This window comes from Patella vulgata, chromosome 9 (genome assembly GCF_932274485.2).
Source record: "Patella vulgata chromosome 9, xgPatVulg1.2, whole genome shotgun sequence".
NCBI lineage: Eukaryota > Metazoa > Mollusca > Gastropoda > Patellidae > Patella > Patella vulgata.
Window position 1 is genome coordinate 37,033,201 of NC_065887.2, and position 21,046 is coordinate 37,054,246.

The following is a 21,046-nucleotide window of genomic DNA, read 5'->3' on the forward strand; positions in this document are numbered from 1 at the left end:
AGTAGTATCAGGCATTTTGAAAAGAGTAAGCATTCTCTGCCTTGTGCACAGCATCAACCAAAATAAATAGATGTGTGATGATAGAAAACACATTTTATTCTATAACTACATGCAAATACGAGCCAATATCATTGAATACAGCCGTTGAATACAGCCATTGAATAACCTATGGTTGTATTCAATGGCTTAGACACACACTACTTTTGTCTGGAATGACGTCACTTTCAGAATTACGTCAAACTGTAATGACGTCACCACGAGGCAACGACAATTTTTGTAAAAAAGAAAGAAAAAATTGCAGAAGGTATGATGAATTTTAAAGTTTTTGGTGATTTTTTTGTTGTTGATAATCTGGATAGTACAGTGTATTTTGAGATTTGCAATTAGTTATAGAATAAAAACAGAACTCAGTGACCATTGAATACCGCCCAGGTTATTCAGTGGTTCACTTGAGTGTATCCCTTCCGCATTCCACGAGTGATAGCGCAGTGAAACTCTCTCTTGAACCATTGAATGACTCGAGCAGTATTCAACGGTCATTGAGTTCTATCTATATAGTTCTATCAATAAAATAAAAACTTTAAATTTTGGTATGTAAATAACATAGATAACTCACATTACAATATATTTGCTTCTACTGAACTTGACAGTTATTAACTACCTTGATATCTCTTTTACTTTACTTTTAAAAAGGTGCTTAGATAACATGAATTGATTGACTTATCAGAATATTCAAGACTTTGTTTTGTGGGTTTTTATGGGAGTTATAGCTATAAGCTTATTGGAGTATGAGTCGCTGATGAACACTTCAGATTGTCTGTTATTAGTATTCAGAGCTTTATTTTGTGGGGAATTTAGCTTATATTGGGGTGACTAGTGGGGTTAATGATTGGATGATATTTATAACACGTTAAAGGCTTGCACACGCAAAGGATTATTTTTGTTGGTGATATTCTGTTCCTACATGTATAATTTGGGCTGTCTGTATGGTTTAATGGCTGAGAGCGAGACATTAAGTAATATATTAATACTGCACATTATACTATGTCTTACTCCAGACCATTAAACAACTTAAAATACAGACACTACCCCCCACATGCATTTCAATGAAATTGTCACACGAATCCAATGTTTCATCTAGTATAAACTAATGTATTATTGGTACGTCATGACGTTGCATCTGTATTTTAATTGGTAATCGTAATTGTTACCGAATATTTTGTTTTCTATATGAGCGCTAGTGGCAGACAATCTATTATGAACAATCCATGCTTTGATATCTGATATCATCAGTGAGATGGTTTGTTTAGACCTTTGATGTATGCAACTGAATTTAGCTTTCTGTAAATAACTCATTGTATTATGAATGCTTCAATAAACATCACCATTTACCATAACTTTGATAAGAAATTATTGTGCGTGAGGTGCGATCACCGCCAAGATGAGAATCAGTGTGATGTTTTTCCCCCCAACAAGATATCACACTGTTGGCGCCAAAGAAATTTTAGTGTTTGCTGGGTCCTTTTTTTTTTATCATAAAACCTAAGTTAAATTACAAAAAATAAATTGGAGTGTTAAATGTTTTCAGTTATTTCTGGGCTTGATAAATAGATAGCCAACCTTGTCTCTTGAACAATGTTTTGTTTAAAATTTCTAAACTTTAAAATTTGAAATAAAAGCTCATAAGTATTTTTTTGTTTTGTTTTTAAATTAGACTATATAACCCCCCACATGTTGAAATATGACGAGAAGATATGTATTAATAACCTGCAATTATTATAAGTGCTTAATAGAATGGAAAAGAAAATAATTTTATCATTGCGTGAGGTTACAGTTGCTCAATTCCTTTTTTTTCATTTTTTCAGTTGCTGGTCTGTCAGATGATTCAGGATATCGTAATTTAACTTGTGATGTTTGTCAGAAGGTTTTCAAAACCATACAAGGTTATAATGATCACATGAACACACATTTAGGAATTTATCGCTACACATGTCCGCTTTGCCAAAAGGGTTGTGCGAGTAGAAACCAGCTCGAAGGACATGTTAACACCCATTTAAATAATAAGCCCCACACTTGTAAAAAATGTGGGAAAAGTTTTAACTATGCTTTTACGTATAAAAGACACTGTAATAGGAAAAATAGTAAATGTTACAAAGATGGATCTTTTAAGAACTGACATAAAAGAAGTACTAACATTGTGAAAAATGTGTGAAAAGTTTTATCAATGTTTTTATGTATAAAGAACAGTAAATAAATGTTACAAAGATGGATTTTTTTTAAGAACTGATAAAAAGAAGTACTAACATTGTGTTTGTAATTGATAGAATCAAATGTACTTTTTATGTGTTCTCTGTGAATTTATTATTATTGTGAATGGTCATTTATTTTCGGAGACCAATTTTCTCTGACAAAGAATGCAGTTCCTTGGATTCTAGAGACTTTTAACAAGCGATGGTACTATTGCAAAAAATGATTAGAAATGTTTCAAGTGAGGGGGATTGGATGGCCGAATGGTTAGCACATGCACCCTATATCATAAGGTCTGTCATTGAGTCATCTGACGTAGTTTTTAATTCCCCGGTTGTACGTGACAAGGAGAAGGGTCGCCTGTCCAACCTTGTGGGTTTTTTCCGGGTCTTTCAGTTTCTTCCCACTGCCTAAGACCCCTACTCACAACCGACTTTTTGAAATAATGTTGAACCATGTGTTAATCCCGAAATGACCTAGTTTCTGTCGTGGACATTTCTCTCTCTCTCTCTCTGTTTCAAGTGTTCTAAATGTTGGTGAAAATAAAATGGACTGCAAATTCTGTATTGATTACTATTTTATCATGAAGGATTTCAGGTCATGACATGTGGTGGATTGTCAAATCGATGTGCAATGTTATTTGATATATAAATCTGAAATTAAATCAATCAGCCCAAATCCTTTTCTTGGTCACATTTACATGTACTTCCCTGTAACTTTTTTTGATAATTTTGATGAAACCAAAATGGATAGAAATTCTCATCTGTACTCCCAGCGATGTGTTGGATGTCAGCTGTAATGGTGCAAGTGTCAATACATAGCAGTTTATGGACCATCCATAACTTGGAGATAGCAAAACATGGAAACCATGACTAGTTAAATATTTTTTTGTTATACGTCCACATTCATAATGTGAACGTATTATGCCGTCGCCCCTGTCTGTGTGTGTGTGTGTGTGTATGTGTGTATGTGTGTGTGTGTGTGTGTGTGTCTGTGGTTCGCCTACAGGGCGCAATTCTTCATGGATTTTCTTCAAACTTGGTATACTTATTCCTTATACCCCAAGGAAGATCCCTATTGTTTTTGGTGCATGCCCGACCCCCCGGGGCAGAGCCACGCCCATTTCTAGTATTTGTTTGTTTGTCGTCTACAGGCCACATTTCTTAACTAATAATCTTGAAACTTTGCATACACATTCTTTGTACCCTAAGGAACATCCCTATCGTTTGGGGTGCATGCCCAACCCCTAGGGGCAGAGCCACGCCCATTTTCTTTTCGTGTGTCTTTGTGTCGCCTACAGGGCGCAATTCTTACTGGATTTTCTTCAAACTTGGTATACTTATTCCTTATACCCCAAGGAAGATCCCTATTGTTTTTGGTGCATGCCCGACCCCCAGGGGCAGAGCCACGCCCATTTCTAGTATTTGTTTGTTTGTCGTCTACAGGCCACATTTCTTAACTTATAATCTTGCATACACATTCTTTGTACCCTAAGGAACATCCCTATCGTTTGGGGTACATGCCCAACCCCCAGGGGCAGAGCCACGCCCATTTCCCATTTTCTTTTCGTGTGTCTTTGTGTCGCCTACAGGGCGCAATTCTTAAGTGATCATCTTCAAACTTTACATACTTATTCCTTATACCCTAAGGATGATCCCTATTGTTTTTGGTGCATGCCCGACCCCCAGGGGCAGAGCCACGCCCATTTTTTGTATTTGTTTGTTTGTCGTCTACAGGCCACATTTCTTAACGTATCATCTTGAAACTATTCATACTTATTCTTTGTACCCGAAGGAACATCCCTATCGTTTAGGGTGCATGCCCGACCCCCAGGGGCAGAGCCACGCCCATTTTCTTTTCTTTTTATGTCTGTGTGTCACCTACAGGCCACAATTCTTAATCAATCGTCTTGAAAAATTTTCATATGAATTGCTTATACCCTAACGATGATCCCTATTGTTTTTGGTGCATTTCCGACCGGCAGGGGCAGAGCCACGCCCATCCCTAATATTTATTTATTTGTTTGTCATCTACAGATCGCATTTCTTATCGTATCACCTTGAAACTTAGCATACATATTCCTTCTATCCTAAGGAACATCCCTATTATTTGTGGTGAATACCCAACCCCCAGGGGCAGAGCTACGCCCATTTTCTTTTTTTATGTTTGTGTGTCACTTGCAGACCGCATTTCTTAATCGATCATCTTGAAAACTTTTTTATACTTATTCCTTATAGCCTAAGGCTACTTTTTTATATTTATTCCTTAATCCTAAGGCTGACCTCTATTATTATTTTTGGTGCATGCTCAACCCCTTGGGACAGAGCCACGCCTAATGTTTGCGTGTCTTGTGTTTTGCCTACAGACCGCAATTCTTAACAGATCCTTTTGAAACTTTGCATACCTTGTTTTAAAATAAAAATGGTGTTCTGTTAATGTGAACGAAATGTTAAACTGATAGCAGTCCTACAACCCAGTTTTATATCACAGACCCTCAATGCAAACTGGACCATATCAAACAAAACAGGAATGTGGACGTATATTGCTGCGTTAGCGATGCTCTTGTTTTGAATAAAAGTGAAAAAAGCCATGATATTGGAAAATGAAACAACTGAAAATAAGTTATGTCCCAATAATCACAGTACAAGTTTGAATATATTAATGGTTCTGTATTTAGTATCTCAGCTATCGTGGAAATGTACGTTTATGGATGATGGTATTTTTACATGTAAAATGAAATATAATGGGGTTGAGCTATATTTTATTTCTATAGAAAAAGTTTTTTTTTCAAAAGGAGTAATTATATCCTGTCTGCTATTAAGAAGTAGTTAACATTTGAAACCTGACACATTAAGGTCAGTTTATTTATTGTTGTCCAGGATTACGAAGAGCTATGGTCGGTCATCATGTCTGATTTGGTTTTTCTTCGTTTTTTCTGTTGCAGGTGTTGGTAATATTGGTCATTCAGCTGATGGGTCAGGTGATCGTACTAAACTCTTTTGTGACATTTGTCAGAAAAAATTTATTACGGAGCAAGGTTACAAAGGTCACATGAATTCACATTTAGGAATTTATCGCTACACCTGTCCATTCTGCCAAAAAGGCTGTGCAAGTCGAAATCAGCTAGATGGACACATAAACATGCATCAAAATAAGAAGCCCCATACTTGTGAAGTATGTGGAAAAGGTTTTGCGTATGTAGCTCATTACCGAGAACATAAAATTCTGTTGAAATGTAAAGGTACTGGTTAATGATACACACAGTAGAATGAAGCTGAATTGTCAAGGTAAATGATCATTAGCTGTAGATTCTAGTAACTAGAAGCAAATAGGTTCAGATCTTGTACCAACAGGTGGTTAATTCTTGAAACAAGAGAACATAAATTAGTATTTTATTAGTGCTTCAGTGTGCAACATATCAGCACAGAACTCTTTCTAATGTAGATCAAGGAATTGTTCTGTAAACAATGAGAATTTTACCCAAACTTTAAGAATACTACTTATTGTTAACATCCAAATTTTAAGAAATGTCAAGTGGAGTAGTATCCAAAGTCAATTCAAATGTAATTCACCATGGGACCTCAGCCTCGGATTTTGATGTCTTTAGATTGTATTACATGTTACTGTTAAGTCTGAAGAATAAAGACAAGTTTTCTCTTATTTTTCAGACTTAAATATGTGGCATCAAAATTACAGCCATAGTCAATTTGTCGATTGTTCGAAGTCAACTAGTGCAAATACCCCTAAGTCAACAAATGGTAAATACGTGTGTTATATGTGCAACAAGATGTGCGTTAATTATAATCAGTTAGAAGGCCACATAAACTCACACACCAACTCAAAACCTCATGTTTGTTATTTGTGTGGAAAAAGCTATGCATATAATTCAGATTTGAAAAAACACACAACTAAATTGTGTAAATTCAGAACAGTGGAAGAAGAAAATTTGTAGTGTTATAATAAAGAACTCTTATATCAAAAGATTGAAGTGTATGATTCCAGTTGTAAATTCTGAACTGTGAATGAGAGAGAGGAAAAGAGTGTTATTGTTTTAAATCAGATCATAAACTTGACTTTATCTTTGTTAATTATGTAGATTTGTTTATGGAAACATGGAAGAAACAAAAAGAGTGTTAAGTGAGATAACAGTCATTATCCAGCTGTGATCCAATGAAATATCTTAGATCTTGTGAAGTTATTTTGCTAAAATTTTCCCCAAAGTATATTTAGTCATAATGTTACTGCAGATATTGTAGCACCATGGGCCTTCTGTCTGACGTGGAAAGCGGGGATTCCAAAAACCGGTCGCCACATCCTACGTACGACCCATGCATCTTTTCTTATTACATATTTCTGTAACCTTGTGATCGTCTAGAATTTGTCTCCAGCTTTCTTTACTTCTGCTTCATGTGGTGTATTTACTTATTACAGTTTTCTTAAGACGTTTGTCTTCTCAGTTATAACAATGCAACAGTTCGTTTTTACATTTTATATAGCATAGCCGAATACAGGTATACAAGCATAGCACAGATTACAATGCTAACTACAGTCATCTAGGAACTCAGATGGAACCTCTCTGGAATCTAATGGAAGTCTGCTTGAAAGTTTCAAATAGATATCTTATATAGCACTGACGTATATCACACATAATAAAGTGTGTTCATGGCCCTGATCTTGTGTAATTAACAAAATGATTGGTTAAATTAAACCCAATGATGCAATGGCAAATTTCCATGCACGTGATATCTCGTATTTTATAGACACATGTTTTGGCTAAATAACTCTTTTTATGTGTCAACTGTCAATTACAGACTAAGTTGAATTTAGTACAATTCTACATATATGTGAATTTAATAACTTGCCACCAAAGATATTAATTAATGAAATATAATGCCATCTTATTTCTCTATTCCTTGCCTATAAATTGAAAACAATGTCGCAATGACAATATTGCTACAATATGTGAATAATTTCATGTTTATTGATTGTATTTATATTTTAAAGCAAAACCTTGATGATTTTGGTTCAGAATTTAATATGTTCAACTTGAGGTGTACATTTGATATTTTTGTATGTTTAACAATGGACATTTTATTATGTGAAGAATATTAATAAATAGTAAAAACTAAATGTAATTCACTAGTTTTTGTAGATAAATGACTTCAGGTAACAGAACAGTTTCATGGATGGTTATTCTGGATGGGCAAAGTTTTGTAACACATTTTGATGCCATAATTTAGACAAATAGATGAAATCGGTTTGATTTTGTAATTTAGGATGATTTGGTTTAAATATCGAGCATGGATCCTAACTAGAATTATAAAGTGAAAGTAACATTGAAGAACAAACAATAAGCCAAAGTGTATTTATTATCAGCGAATACAATTTTGCATGTGAACATTGAACTAAAAGTACTCTTCAAAACCCTTCAATTTAATGCACTTAACAATTCTGTATATTTCACCTTTCTTACTCAAAATTTCAATGTTTAGATTGAAACAGCAATGTAATTCTTGGTTCTTTTTATCTATAATTTCAGACACTAATCTATCTTTCCAAGACAATAATCCAAATGCCCAGGAGGGGTCTTTCAACGTTGATAGTTGGAGAAAATCAGATACTCTAGTAGGAAGCTTTAGTTGCCCTAAGTGTCCAAAAGTTTGTCAGACTTCTGACGAGTTTGAACGTCACATCATAACACATCAAGGATTATCACGTTTTGTTTGTCCAGTTTGTTATAAAGTTTGCATCAATCGTAACCAGTTGGAAGGCCATGTTAGCATCCATACTAATACTAAACCTCATGTTTGTAATTTGTGTGGAAGGGGATATCGATACAAATCAAATATGAAAAGTCATCAGTTGACATGCAGGAATCCTACTAATATGAACTCATGTGGAGATCTGAACGAGTACAAGAAAAATTGTTAGCCATGTGAGACTTTTACTCATACAAAATAATGACAAAAAGAGAGTGGAATCTGTTCACAAAACAGATATGTTCAAAAAGAAAGAAATATCAATCAAATGGTATGTGAACTACCATAACTGACATACAAAAGATTTTTCAAAGAAATACCGGTTGTCGGCATACTTTTCCTCACGCATGTCACCGGTCATGTGTTGCTACTTATATTAACATACATGTACAGTGTATGTGAGAATGATTTTTAAAACATAAGATTTGTGTGATCTATGTAAATTATTATGATGTGCGGAGTGGATTAAACAAAGCTCATGTTTTATGGTGTACCGAAAAACTATTATGGCATGAATCATTGATTAGCTTCTATGGCTGGGACATTTGTGAATTGACTCTGGTTTATGTTAGTGAGTAGCTCCTAATGTTGGGTTTAGGTAGGCAAAGTAAAGTGTTTATCAGTCTGATTCAAATGTATTATTTTGGGTTCGTGATTACAAAAGATCAGTATATTTGTTTGTTTACTTATTGTTGTTCCGTGTAGACATAAGCACTTTCAAAAGAAAACACCAAATTTAATAGAATTTATTATTATTTTTCTCAAACAGTTCTGTAAATAATAAAGCAATAGTTGCATTGTTTACCTTACAGCATTGTTTTACTGTACATACATGCCTGAGAAGGACACCTGCCTAGTCGTTCAGATGGGACGAAAAACCGAGGTCCCGTGTACACGTAAAAGATCCCTTGGCAGTTGGAATTCGATATAAGAGTAGGCCGTAGCGCCGCTGCCCGGGCAAAATTTCCCTCATAGCACACTGTATGGCGTATGCCCGTCTTCAATTAGCTCAGGTTAGGTGCAGAAGAGTAGGACGTTAAACCACATTTCATTTCATTTCTGTACATACATTACGAACTGGTTTGTTGACAAACCTTAGATTTTGTCGTTGATATGGAATTTAATCTCGATCGGTTCTCTTACAATCGATAAGGTCACATGGAACCAAGTTTTTACTAGCGACACCGGGTGGGAATTCCTTCCTTCTTCCCATGGAATTGGCAAAGCTCAGCTTTAAATTCAACTTGAAAATGATATATTTGCAAATTTCGCAACTAAAATAGTGAATTTTAGGATTATTCGGATAATTCATTAACATGGTAGGACTGTGTATAGATTCCATATGTTTTAAGGTTTTGATTTAACATATTTCAAATTTGTAACTTTGAAAAAAGAAGCAACTATCACTTTAAATTACATGTAGTCAATAGTTTAACACAGAATAACAATATCTCGCTTCTCAATTTGATTTTGCATGGATAAGCGTGTGCGAACTTCATCTACTTCCTTAATACACTTGCGTTGATGTGGCTGTCGTAGATTAGTAAAGTGTTCTTTTATATTTTCAGTAGAACCTGGTGAGGTTGCTGAAAGGGAAGAGGACAGTTTATACTATTCGACCGGCACCACCCTTCATTGTGATATATGTGTAAAGGATTTTAAAAGTTTCGGAGGTTATAAAGATCACATGAATAGTCATCTAGGCATATTTAAGTATCAGTGTTCGATCTGTAATAAAGGATGTTCAAGTAAAAATCAGTATGATGGTCACATGAACAATCACACCAATATCAAACCATATGCATGTACTTGTGGAAAAACATATGGTTTTCGTTCCCATTTAACAGCTCATAAGACAAAATGCTTATTCAGTAAAAGCAAGCACTAATGAGTTTGGAAAGTTAAATATTTAGAGAAAACAAAATATAAGTACAAGTCGAGATGCTCATTAAGGAAAGATACTCTGATTTTGACAAAATGTTTGTAGAGGGTGTCTAAAGGATTCTGAATGTGATCTAAACAGTTTCTATAAATAAATATTGTTTTATAAAAAGATAAAGTATTGAATTTGACTTTATCTGATTTATTTATTATTTCCATTATCGTTGTGATGGAGCAGGCTCCATATCAAAAAAATTTTGTTTCGAAAGATTAAATTTAGGTTATGTTTTGGCTTACTGTGTCGATAGTGTAACAGAAATTTAGTTATATTTCAACACTTGCTTTATCTAAAGACGTTAATATTAAATGAAGACACAAAACAAATCAACAAATATAATCCAGGTTAAATATAGACCTGACTAATATAATAAATAGATGATACACCAAACGACTTTTACTATAATTATAATGTGTGAAGAATAAAAGATAATGTGAATTTAGTGATTTTAATTTTATCGCATTACTGAGTTGAGTACAGAATCTCTCTTATAATACTCATGTATGTAATGTTGATGTTTATTGACAGAAATGATTGATTCAAATTGCTACTCAACTAAAGAATTCATCCACAGCAATATCTTTTTTACTAGACACCTTTTATGCAGTTTGTTTATTCATATTTCACATTCACTCAATGGTGTATGCCAGGTTTACTTGGATGTGCTGCATATTGAGTTATTCAACAATGTTAAGTCTCGATAATTTTTTAAAATGTCTCTAATATTTGATAATGTTTTTAAAAAAATGTAGTCATGATTGTTTGACAGCAACAAATATAAAATGATATCAAAATGTCATATGGAGTTTGCGAACAGCAGGACAGCCAGTTACAATATAAACTACAGACTCTGTTTGGTCTAGATTTGTATTGCTAATAAATATTTCTTCTGAAAAATCTGGTGTAATTTTTCACTGTGCCTTGTGTTCATACACCCATCTTTCTAACATAATTTTCTTTCTCCAGTTAATCAGTATTAGAAATTTGGCCACCAGAAAGTCTGATTTAGACTATAGTAAATCAAAATATTTTATGTTAGAAAATCTGTTTTGAATAAATATTATAAATATTTTATATCTGAGAGTTCATTTGTTCCCTAACTTTGACAAATACAATGCTTGTTGTACCGAAAATTTTGACCAATATTGCTTGTGGTGTGATTTTGGCGAATTCATCTTGCCCTATTAAAGATGCTGTTATCTAATAAACAATTAGTTAAATTCTTTCTTGTTGCTTATGGGGAATCAAACACTCGTCTCAAATGGAAGTATTCTTTTTTGGAACATGGCTGGAGTAAAGACAGAAAATATTGCAAAAAAAATAGAAATTTGGATATAAACATAGCTAAACCTCTTTGATTTAGTTCAAAGTAAAGTATTTTGACTAGTAATACTACTTCCGATCATATTTCTTTCAAAAGATGAAGTGGAAGTTATGTTATTTAGTAACTAAATTTTCACTGGAACACAAAATCATTTATATGGCAACACTCGTTTGATCAACAGACACTAAATTTTCAATGAAATCAGATTGTCATCAAACAAGACTGGGGGGTTGAATGACCGAATGGTTAGCGTGTGCTCGCTGTATCATAAGGTCAGTCATTGAGTCAACTGTCGTGGTTTCGATTTCTCGGTTTTACGTGACAAGGAGTAGGGTCGCCTGTCCAACCTCATGGGTTTTTTCCGGGTCCTCCAGTTTTCCTCCCACTGCCAAAGACCCCTACGCGAAGTACGCTCAAGCGAATTATTGAAATAAAATGGAACCATATGTCAGTCCCGAATTGTGCCTATGTGTGTTTTAATGGGTTAAATTGAGACATTTATAGTAAGTGCAGGTGGACTGCACTACACACTACAATACAAGATAAACCTGCGAACAAGACAGAATATAGACATTGCAAAAAATAAACAAATATCAAAGTGAATTGATCCAGGGGCCAGCCGTAAGTGTCCACTGCACTCTACAGTTCCGGGCCTGTAATGGTACAGGCTTGACTAAAAATTAAATATTGATACTGCACCAATATATTTCAGTATATTGTGCAATGTCTTCCTTGGGATGATTAAACAACTTAAATTACACAAGTCCAATATTTCACCTATTATGAAATAGTGTATGGTTGGCAAGTTGCCCGTAGTATTATTTGTAATATTGGTACACCAACATCAAAGGATGATGTTATATACCTATATTTTAAGACTAGATAAACAAGTGACAAGGGGATTAATTTCTCATTAGTAGTGGGATTGGGTGTCATTTAGTCATGTGGCTTGGATTTGATCTAACCTTGTATTTATCAGAGCTATCCAGTTTCCTACAACAGTCCTTCATGTTTACGGTGCTCTTTCACTCTGGCTTCTCACGACGCACCTCGACTTTACTTCGCTGGAGTCATTACAGACTCTTGCAAATTAGCTAAATCACTTTCCTAAATATTCAGATTAATAAACAAGACTAAAGCATAATACAATTTGACTCGCCTTATTTCATGAAAATGTGGAGTTACTCTCACAGTGTAATTAAGAAAAGATTTTCACAGGAGTTTTTTTCTCATTTCTGAAATTGGCAGGAACATTTTATGGCTCCTGCATGATTTCAAAAATGTGAAGGACTGTTACCACTATCAAAGACCCCTGCACACACGAGAATTATGAAGATGGTTCATTTGTTAGTTCAGAAATGACCAATTTTTTTTTTTGAGTACACGGTTTTGACCCATTTCTCTCTCACACTGGTCAGTTGGATATAAAAAAAAAAAGATGTCTTACACCAAACACATGTCATTACATGTTAAAAATCCTTTAATGTTGATAGTGCGTATAACTTTTGCTGTTTGGCCACAAATGTTGTACCTCACATGGTTGTTTCTGTTAAAGTAAAATTGTGACAAGTGAAAGATGATAATAATAGGTGATGTGATGTAGCAATATGTTTATCCAATCTTTCATCTTTAATCCGGGGGGGGGGGGGGTGTGGATGGCCGAATGGTTAGCACGCACGCGCTGTATCACGAGGCCTGTCTTTGAGTCAACTGGCGTGGTTTCGAATCCCTGGTTGTAAATGACAAGGAGTAGGGTTGCCTGTCCAACCTTGTGGGTTTTCTCCGGGTCCTCCGATTTCCTCCCACTGCTAAAGACCCCTACGCGCAAGCGAATTATTGAAATAAAATTAAACCATGTTAGTCCCGAAATGACCTCGAGTCTGTGTTGAGTGGACGTTAAACCCCATTTCTCTCTCTCTCATCTTTAATCCTATATTTAATTACTATTCAAAGTTATAATGGTAAGTGATTATCATGATTATCAAGTCACTCCTTGTAGGAATAGGGTCGCAAATTATTGAAATAAAATAGAACCATATGTTAGTCCCAAAATGACCTAGTTTGTGTCGAGTATTGGTTAAACCCAATCTCTCTCTCTCTCTCTCTCTCTCTCTCTTTCTCTCTCTCTCAACGAACCCTCTGACAAATTTGTGACATCTCTTTAAATATCAAAATAGGTGTTATTTTTGGCCAAATCATTCTTTTGCAATTGTTGTTTAGTGTAATTTATATGTAGAAAATATCGAAGAATCTGGTTATTGGGTAATTGAATGAATTGCTAATAAAAAAAAAAATTGAATATTGATATCTGGATTGGTAAAGAATTAATAAATGTCTGTCTTTTTTTAATTCCAATACACATTTATTACATCATAAAGACCCAGATCTCGACATTCAATTTGAATTAAAGACAGAACCTCTCCTGAACAGCACATTTTCTGCTTTCAGATATGTTCCGATTTGCCAAAAGAAGCCGAACAGTGTTCACCCATTTCCAACTGCAGACACTGGAAGAGGTCTTTCAGATGTCGCCATACCTGACGGCAGTACAGAAACGAGAATTATCGGGAGCCTTAGACATGACGATTGAAACTTTATCCAAATGGTTCCAAAATCGCAGACAAAGACCCAAAAAGTCTGATCCTGATTTGGAGAAGTTTAAAAGACCGGACTTACAAATGTTCGTTGAAAATGCTTCGGAAACCGATAATGTGATACTCAATGCGCCAAATAGTGATACATGTACCAGTGGAAATAGTGATACAGATAGTGATATTAAAGTTATGGTGGTATCACCTGTGGATGATATTGATAAGGATCAAAATACTTAAAAAAATCGAAGACACTGTAAAATATTTTGTTAATCCATAGCTCTATAAACCAAACACACCAACTTACAAAAAATTTGGTGCACTAAAACATATAGAAAATTATGTTAGACATTGATTCACACTTTAGTTTTGTTATAACTTGAAAATTCAATCTACTCAAAAAAATATTAATTCACACTTTGCTATTTCTAGTTCATAAAAACAAAGTTCTGACTTGTTGCAATCAAAAACTGCATTCGACAGGAGAATAATTGCACCTGTGTTTTAGTATTAAGAGATAAATAATTGTATAGCGGTTTTGCCAATAGTGAACTAAGTTACATTTTAAAGGCATTCTCATTTTGATCATTAGTCATGTCTATAACCATATCCTGACCCCATGCAGGATGCTTTATGATTGAAACTTTCAAAGTTACGATCAGTTGGGACTGTTGTGTGAAAAAATTAGAGAGTACCCTTGGTTGGACAAAAATAGAGAACGAACCTGTTTGCATTGCACATTGAACTATGAAATATTAATTACTTTTGTAGCATGTAAATAATGGTATTGAAGTAGTGTATTTATGTGATAGATTCTCCCCCCACCCCACCACAAACAAAACAAAATGAAACAACATACACTTGCAAGAATGTCTTAATAACAAATAACTATCTTAATCTCAATAGAACATTCCATTACATGTGTATCTGGTATAACGGGATCCCTACAGTAAGAGGGGCCACAGTAGTCGATTAGTAATGGCACTGGACTGTCGACTGACGTGAACCTGGTTTCAATCCTGGCAGTGGGTTTATTGAGTTAGCATCTGCCTCCAAGGATCAAGGGTAATGTCGTATTTTATAGGTAATTATCACACACATGTATTTCTTGTTTATGGTATGTCCAGTGATGCTTCTAGTCATTCAGATTTGATGGAAAATCAAGGTAATGTGTACACATTGGCATGCACATAAAAGAACCCTTAGCAGTTGGAATTCGATGTAAGAGTAGGCCGTAGCACTGCTGTCTGGGTAAAATTTTCCTCATAGCACACAGTATGGCATATGCTCGTCTTCAGAGCAGAATAATACATTAAAACCCCATTTCACTTACAATTATGTTTCAATATATCTGATTGTCAGTCGTCATTCTTGACTGGCAGTGAAATAAACAGACTGGAGAACTTACCTGTCAGCAAATTTACATGAAATAAAATTAGAATTCCAAAGAAATTAATCTTAAAACATGACTAATACATAGTTTTTATGTGTACTGGTAATAGTTGTAACACTTAAAAATAAATATAGAAATTTGGATAATGCTAGAAATGGTCACATTCCTTGGAGATATATTCCCTGGCCTGATGTAAGTTTATATGTATTGTTGGTATATATTGTTTTATGTGAAAGAATTTTTGCTGTAACAGATGAACATGTTACTGTATCGATGTTAACAGAATAGTTTGTAAAAATTATAAAACATGTAGATTTTGACAGTATATTTATTGTAAAACAGTTTTTTTGTCCAATAATAATATTTTTAACCATACGCTTGTTGGTTTTGATTAAATGTTTTAAAAATGTATCCCTTAGAGTGTAAATAGGTTAAATCTATTTAATACATCAATCTTATTTTATCTGAATGTACGATGATTATTTTTAAAATTTGTTTGCTGTCGGCTATGTCCGCACAGGTCCCTGCGCCTTTCAGAAGTAAATGAAATGATATTGGGTTTAACATCTTTACTACTTTTCTGCACCAATAGAAATGATGAAGAGGACCAATATAATCAGGACATTGGTCGAGTGGACATTTAATCTATTCTTTCTCTCACTCTTTCTTTTTCTCTTCCTAATGTAGTTCCACTGTCATGGATAGAGTCTACTGGGCTGATAAGTAAAGTATTTATATGGTATAAATGAAGTCAGATTAATCCATGAACACATTGACATACTTGTCAGATGAAATTTGATAAAGACTGGTCAGAGATGTTGCTGTTTGGGCAAAATTCTCTTCTCTTGCATTGAATACATGACTAGAGAAAAAAGGAACTATATATTAGCCTCAAAATAAATTCAATATTTCGATGACAAGACATTTAGATCCATTCCTGTCCTTTGTAAAGTATTCAAACAAAAGTGCAGGGAATTTTATTTGTCGGAAATTTTCTGTTTTTTTTTTCTGCTTGGTTGTTGTGTCTGTTTATTTTCTTGGCCTCAACGGAATAAAATTTGACGTTTGTCCATCTATTCTTTCAGGAACAACCAAAGTAAATTGGCTGTTTGATTCAGGTCCAAGATTCCGTACGGTTTTCTCGGAGGAACAGGTCAAGATATTAGAAAAGGAATTCACCAAGAGTCCATACGTTAATCCTACACGGAAAGTAGAACTTTCAAAATTCCTTAATTTATCTGAGGAGCGAATCAAAATATGGTTTCAGAACAGACGCCAAAAACAGAAAAAGGACGGCACTTGAATAAAGTTTACCCCAATACTTGTCATTAATCACTGAACGCGGAGGGATTTGGGTTATTGGTTGATGATCTGCTCCCCCCCTGTCTTTGTGTGAAATCCATAATCATAGCTACTTACTAGGCTGTATAGATTTATACATATATCAATAAAAGCCAGATGTATATAGAACAATATAGGAGTAGATGCAAATAACTTTGTTACAAATTGTGTAATTGTGAAGCTATATTAGAATCTGATAGTCACCACCAATTTCTTTTAAGACTATACCTTATGTGTGGAAAACCTGGATGTTAACTGTACATTGTCAACATGGCTAGCGTGGGTGGTACACAGATTTTAAATCCTAGCCAAAACTAAACTAATTAAACCTTGCGTATTTGTGAAATTTGTGCCTCTTAATTGAATTTAATGTGAAAAATTAACATTTGTATGTTGTGTTTAGTTTAGTTATACATAAGTATGGTTTTAGACTTTAACGCCTATACCAATAGTGGTGACTGTGCTTAACACCTATACCAATAGTGGTACCTGCGCTTAATGCCTACACCAATAGTGGTGCCTGCACTAGTCAGGGTACTGGCCACTTTAAAAAAATAAAACTTCAGTCCAGTTCCCAGTTGTTAGAGGTGGCAGCTGTAGGGCTGGTATGGAAAGGGTGCTCAGTCTTGCGAATGGAAAACTGAGCTTCACTTTTGTACACGTTGGCATGCACAAAAAAGAATCCTTGGTAGTTGGGACTCGAAGAATAGCGAAAATAGCATTCTCTCTCTCCCATGGCCTGTTTAACTGTATGTTAGTCTCAATATGACCAAAGTATGAAACTACTTGGAAACAAATATTCATAAACATATTAATTTAATATTTTGAAAGCCTTGAGGGAGTTGAGCATCTTTATCTTGATCCAACGAACCTCCTACTAGATTTGTAGTTGACTGATGTAAACAAATAGTTCTGATGGTGATAAATGAAATGGATGCTTACAAAACGATATTGAATCTTAAAAAAAAGAAAATGAAAGTAATGCCAGCCAAATATAAGACTTATGAGTGACTAATATTATTCTCTATACAAGATGATAGTATTCATTAAGAGTCCTAGTTCTAGTATCAAATGTGTGTAATGTGATTCTCATACCTCTAGCTGTTCCTAAATAAAAGAATATAAACTTGACATAGTATATCAATCATTTTTATTTCTATTGCTTCTATCACACTGTAACCTGGATATCATTTAATCTTGTGTATTTAGCACTTATTTCTTTCACATTCATTCAATATCAAATCATTGTTTAAAAATTTGTAAAAATCCTTTAAAATCACCCAAAATCATCAAATTTGTACTTGTGTCCAGTTTAAAGCTGACCATTCAGTTTTGATAAGGAGTATTCAATTTACAAGCATTTAATTTCTTGATCACTGTTAAAAAAAACCCAAAAACATTGATGTATAATGATTAATTTTTGAATCGTGCTGGAAATCAAATACTTGTAAATTGGATACTCATTATCAAAATTAATCAGTCAGCTATCTGTACAAATTAGATGATTTTGGGTGATTTTAAAGGATTTTTACAAATTTTTAAACAATGATTTGATATTAAACGAATGTGAAAGAAATTAAATGATATCTGGGTTACAGTGTCAGTGATCATATTTTGACTGCTGTACTCTTCCATATTTTTGTGCCGTAGATAATGATTGTGCCCTTAGAGATGCAGTAAATATATTCCCAGATATATAATGATCATTGGCCTAGTCCTGTAGTTACATGTACTGGATTATAAGATATGTAATGATCATTGGCTTAGACCTGCAGTTTCTATATTCTGAGATATGTAATGATCATATCCTTAGACCTGAAGTTACTGTATAGATTGTAAACATTAGAAGAAGAGTTTCAATCCTCACATGAATGAAATGATGAACTTGGTTTATCAGAAGGAGAAAAAAAAAGTTGTTCATTTGTTAATAGGCTTATAGTTTAGACTTGTAGTTCAAGGTATGTAATGATCGTTAGCTTAGATTTGTAGTTCAAGGATTGTAGTGATAATTAATGATCATGTAATGATCATAATCTCAGATCTTAAATCTGAAAACCAACAAAAATGTTTTTTTAAAAATTAATCATTTGAATAGCATCGAATATTCAAATAATAAATTAGCACTGTATTTGAATATATTTAATATCCATATACATGTATTTCGACAGGTAATTATCATATTCTAAGCCATGAAATCTGTAATAACCATATTCCTAGACTAAAAAAAACAAAACTCACTACCTATCATACTTCTCAACATAGTGCTATATTGGGACCATGTTCATCATCTTTGACACATTATGTTTCTGTCTGCAGATCCTCCTTAGTCCTGTAAAACATCATTATTTTATTTCATTTAAAAAATCTCTAGGATAGTAGAAAATTAATTCTGTTTTGGGTATTTACCAAGGCATGCTATATCTCAGACCACAAATTATTCTCTTTCAGGTAACAATTCTCAGTTTAGCCAATTACTGCAATGTCGATTCCGAACTGTGTTTACGCCAGAGCAACTGCAGAGGTTAGAAGAAGAGTTTCAGTCTTCGCACTATATTTCAAATGAACGAAATGATGAACTTGCTCTAATGTTAAATTTGGACGCCGAACGAGTTCGAACTTGGTTTGTAAGAAGAAGAAGGAAAAAAAGTTCTTAATTTATAAATAGACATAAGAGTAGGTCTAATTTATTAATAATCAAGACTTTTTACACACAGTAGGGAAAAACTGGGTTATTTTAACAAAAATATTTTGTTCATTTTTGTGGGTAGGCGTATCGTTTTCTGTTGATTTTGCATCTAGCTAGACCTTTGTCCCGTCCACTATTATGTTAGCTACCCTTGGTTAGTATGGAACTGTAATTGCATTATTGAGATTACAGCTTAACTCAGTATTTGATTGTTTCAGGATCATCTTGTAAAGTGACATTTATGCCTAATCCAGGGGTAGCTAACATAGTTATGGTCCAAGGGGAAGACCAAGCAGGTTGTTCCATTAGCTGCCAGGACAATGTTTTATCCAAATATTAAATTTGTCAACTGAATTACTAAGCAACATTTGAATGCCTTTTTCACCATATGATTGAATATGGATGATGTATAATATCCTGTTTGCGAACTTGTGTTTATTTACAACATCAAAGCTAGGTTTTATTTTCTAATCCTTGGGTTTATTAGGGTTGTCGGGATATATTTATATTTAGAAAACTTTAGACCCAACAACAATGATAGCAAGTTTAACATATTGTGTCGTAGTAAAGTATTAAAGGATGCAGGACTCTATTCTTTGGAACCTTAAATTAGATGAAAATCGGTCTAGAAGCACATATTAATGTAATATAAATGTATATAATGTGAGAAATATTCATGTTTTAAAAAACTTATTGTAATTTCTAATCGAATACGTGAACAGCCCAATTGAACGCTAGTCATTTATGCCAGCTTAGCTAATTCTACACATTTTTTTAATTATTATTTTGTAGTTTGTGAATCAGTCATTACTAATTACTTACTGCATTGTCTTGTAGGATATGTTTTTCTTTGTTCATTACAAATGATGCCCCAAACCATAGAATACATGACTCGTATACTGATTATAAGATTGTCATTGTGTCTTAGATATTGGATTTTGAGTACCCCTTATTTTCAAGGCAAAATTACAACATCAATATTGATTGAAATGGACCAATATTGAATTATAATTCATGTTTTTAAATATTAGGGAAAACATTGTGTTAGAGGTTTAGCACCTGAAAATTTAACATGATAATTAAAGTATCTTAAGGTCTCTTATGATTGTTTAAGTATTTTGCTAGGTTCCCATTATCACGATTCACGCTCTGATTTAAATCATGGTTTAATTGCGAAGTTATTGTGGTGATCCTATCAGGTCTTATCATATATTGAGGTCAGTCGTAGCAATCGTGTTGATGGTATCGAAACGTATTCAAACGTATCTGCACATACCAGATCCTGGACTCAATAGGAACAATCCTATCGCAATGCATCGCACGACAGTGAAAACCTAGCCTTACACAATAATAAAGTACTAAGTAGAAATGATAATAAAGGCTATTGGTCTGTCTGTATTCTGTTACAGGTGTACTTGTATAGTAGTAATTCTCCTTTTTTTACTGGGGGGTTGGATGGCCGAATGGTTAGCACGTGCGTGCTGTATCATACGACCTGTCATTGAGTCAACTGGCGTGGTTTCGAATCCCCGGTTGTACGTGACAAGGAGGAGGGTCGCCTGTCCAACCTCGTGGGTTTTCTCCGGGTCCTCCGGTTTCCTCCCACTGCTAAAGACCCCTACGCACAAGCAAATTATTGAAATAAAATTAAACCATATGTTAGTCCCGAAATGACCTAGTTTGTGTCGAGTAGACGTTAAACCCCATTTCTCTCTCTCCCTCCCCCTTTTTTTACTTGTTAATAATCCACTAAAATAAATTGACTT

At 34.2% G+C, this 21,046-nt stretch overlaps 1 protein-coding gene across 14 annotated transcripts in view; it reads left to right on the top strand.

The window, feature by feature from the left end:
* Positions 1 to 21,046, top strand: part of LOC126832462 (homeobox protein Hox-C12a) — a 45,261-nt gene that overhangs the window by 19,111 nt on the left and 5,104 nt on the right. Inside the window, exons 4-5 of one of the 14 annotated variants that reach the window (XR_007684714.1) lie at positions 7,787 to 8,604; positions 9,575 to 9,693. The exons of 2 other annotated variants lie outside the window; for them this stretch is intronic. Coding sequence is in view for 9 of the 12 variants with exons in the window: in XM_050563242.2 (XP_050419199.1) it covers positions 13,718 to 14,100 (383 nt within the window). In the remaining 3 variants the exon portion in view is untranslated. Of the gene's footprint in view, positions 1,675 to 1,865; positions 3,104 to 5,191; positions 5,867 to 5,915; positions 7,751 to 7,786; positions 8,605 to 9,574; positions 11,020 to 13,717; positions 16,055 to 16,338; positions 17,726 to 19,042; positions 19,268 to 21,046 lie in introns of those variants that run through there. 11 more of the 14 variants (XR_007684715.2, XM_050563246.1, XM_050563253.1 and 8 more) reach the window with 11 other exon arrangements.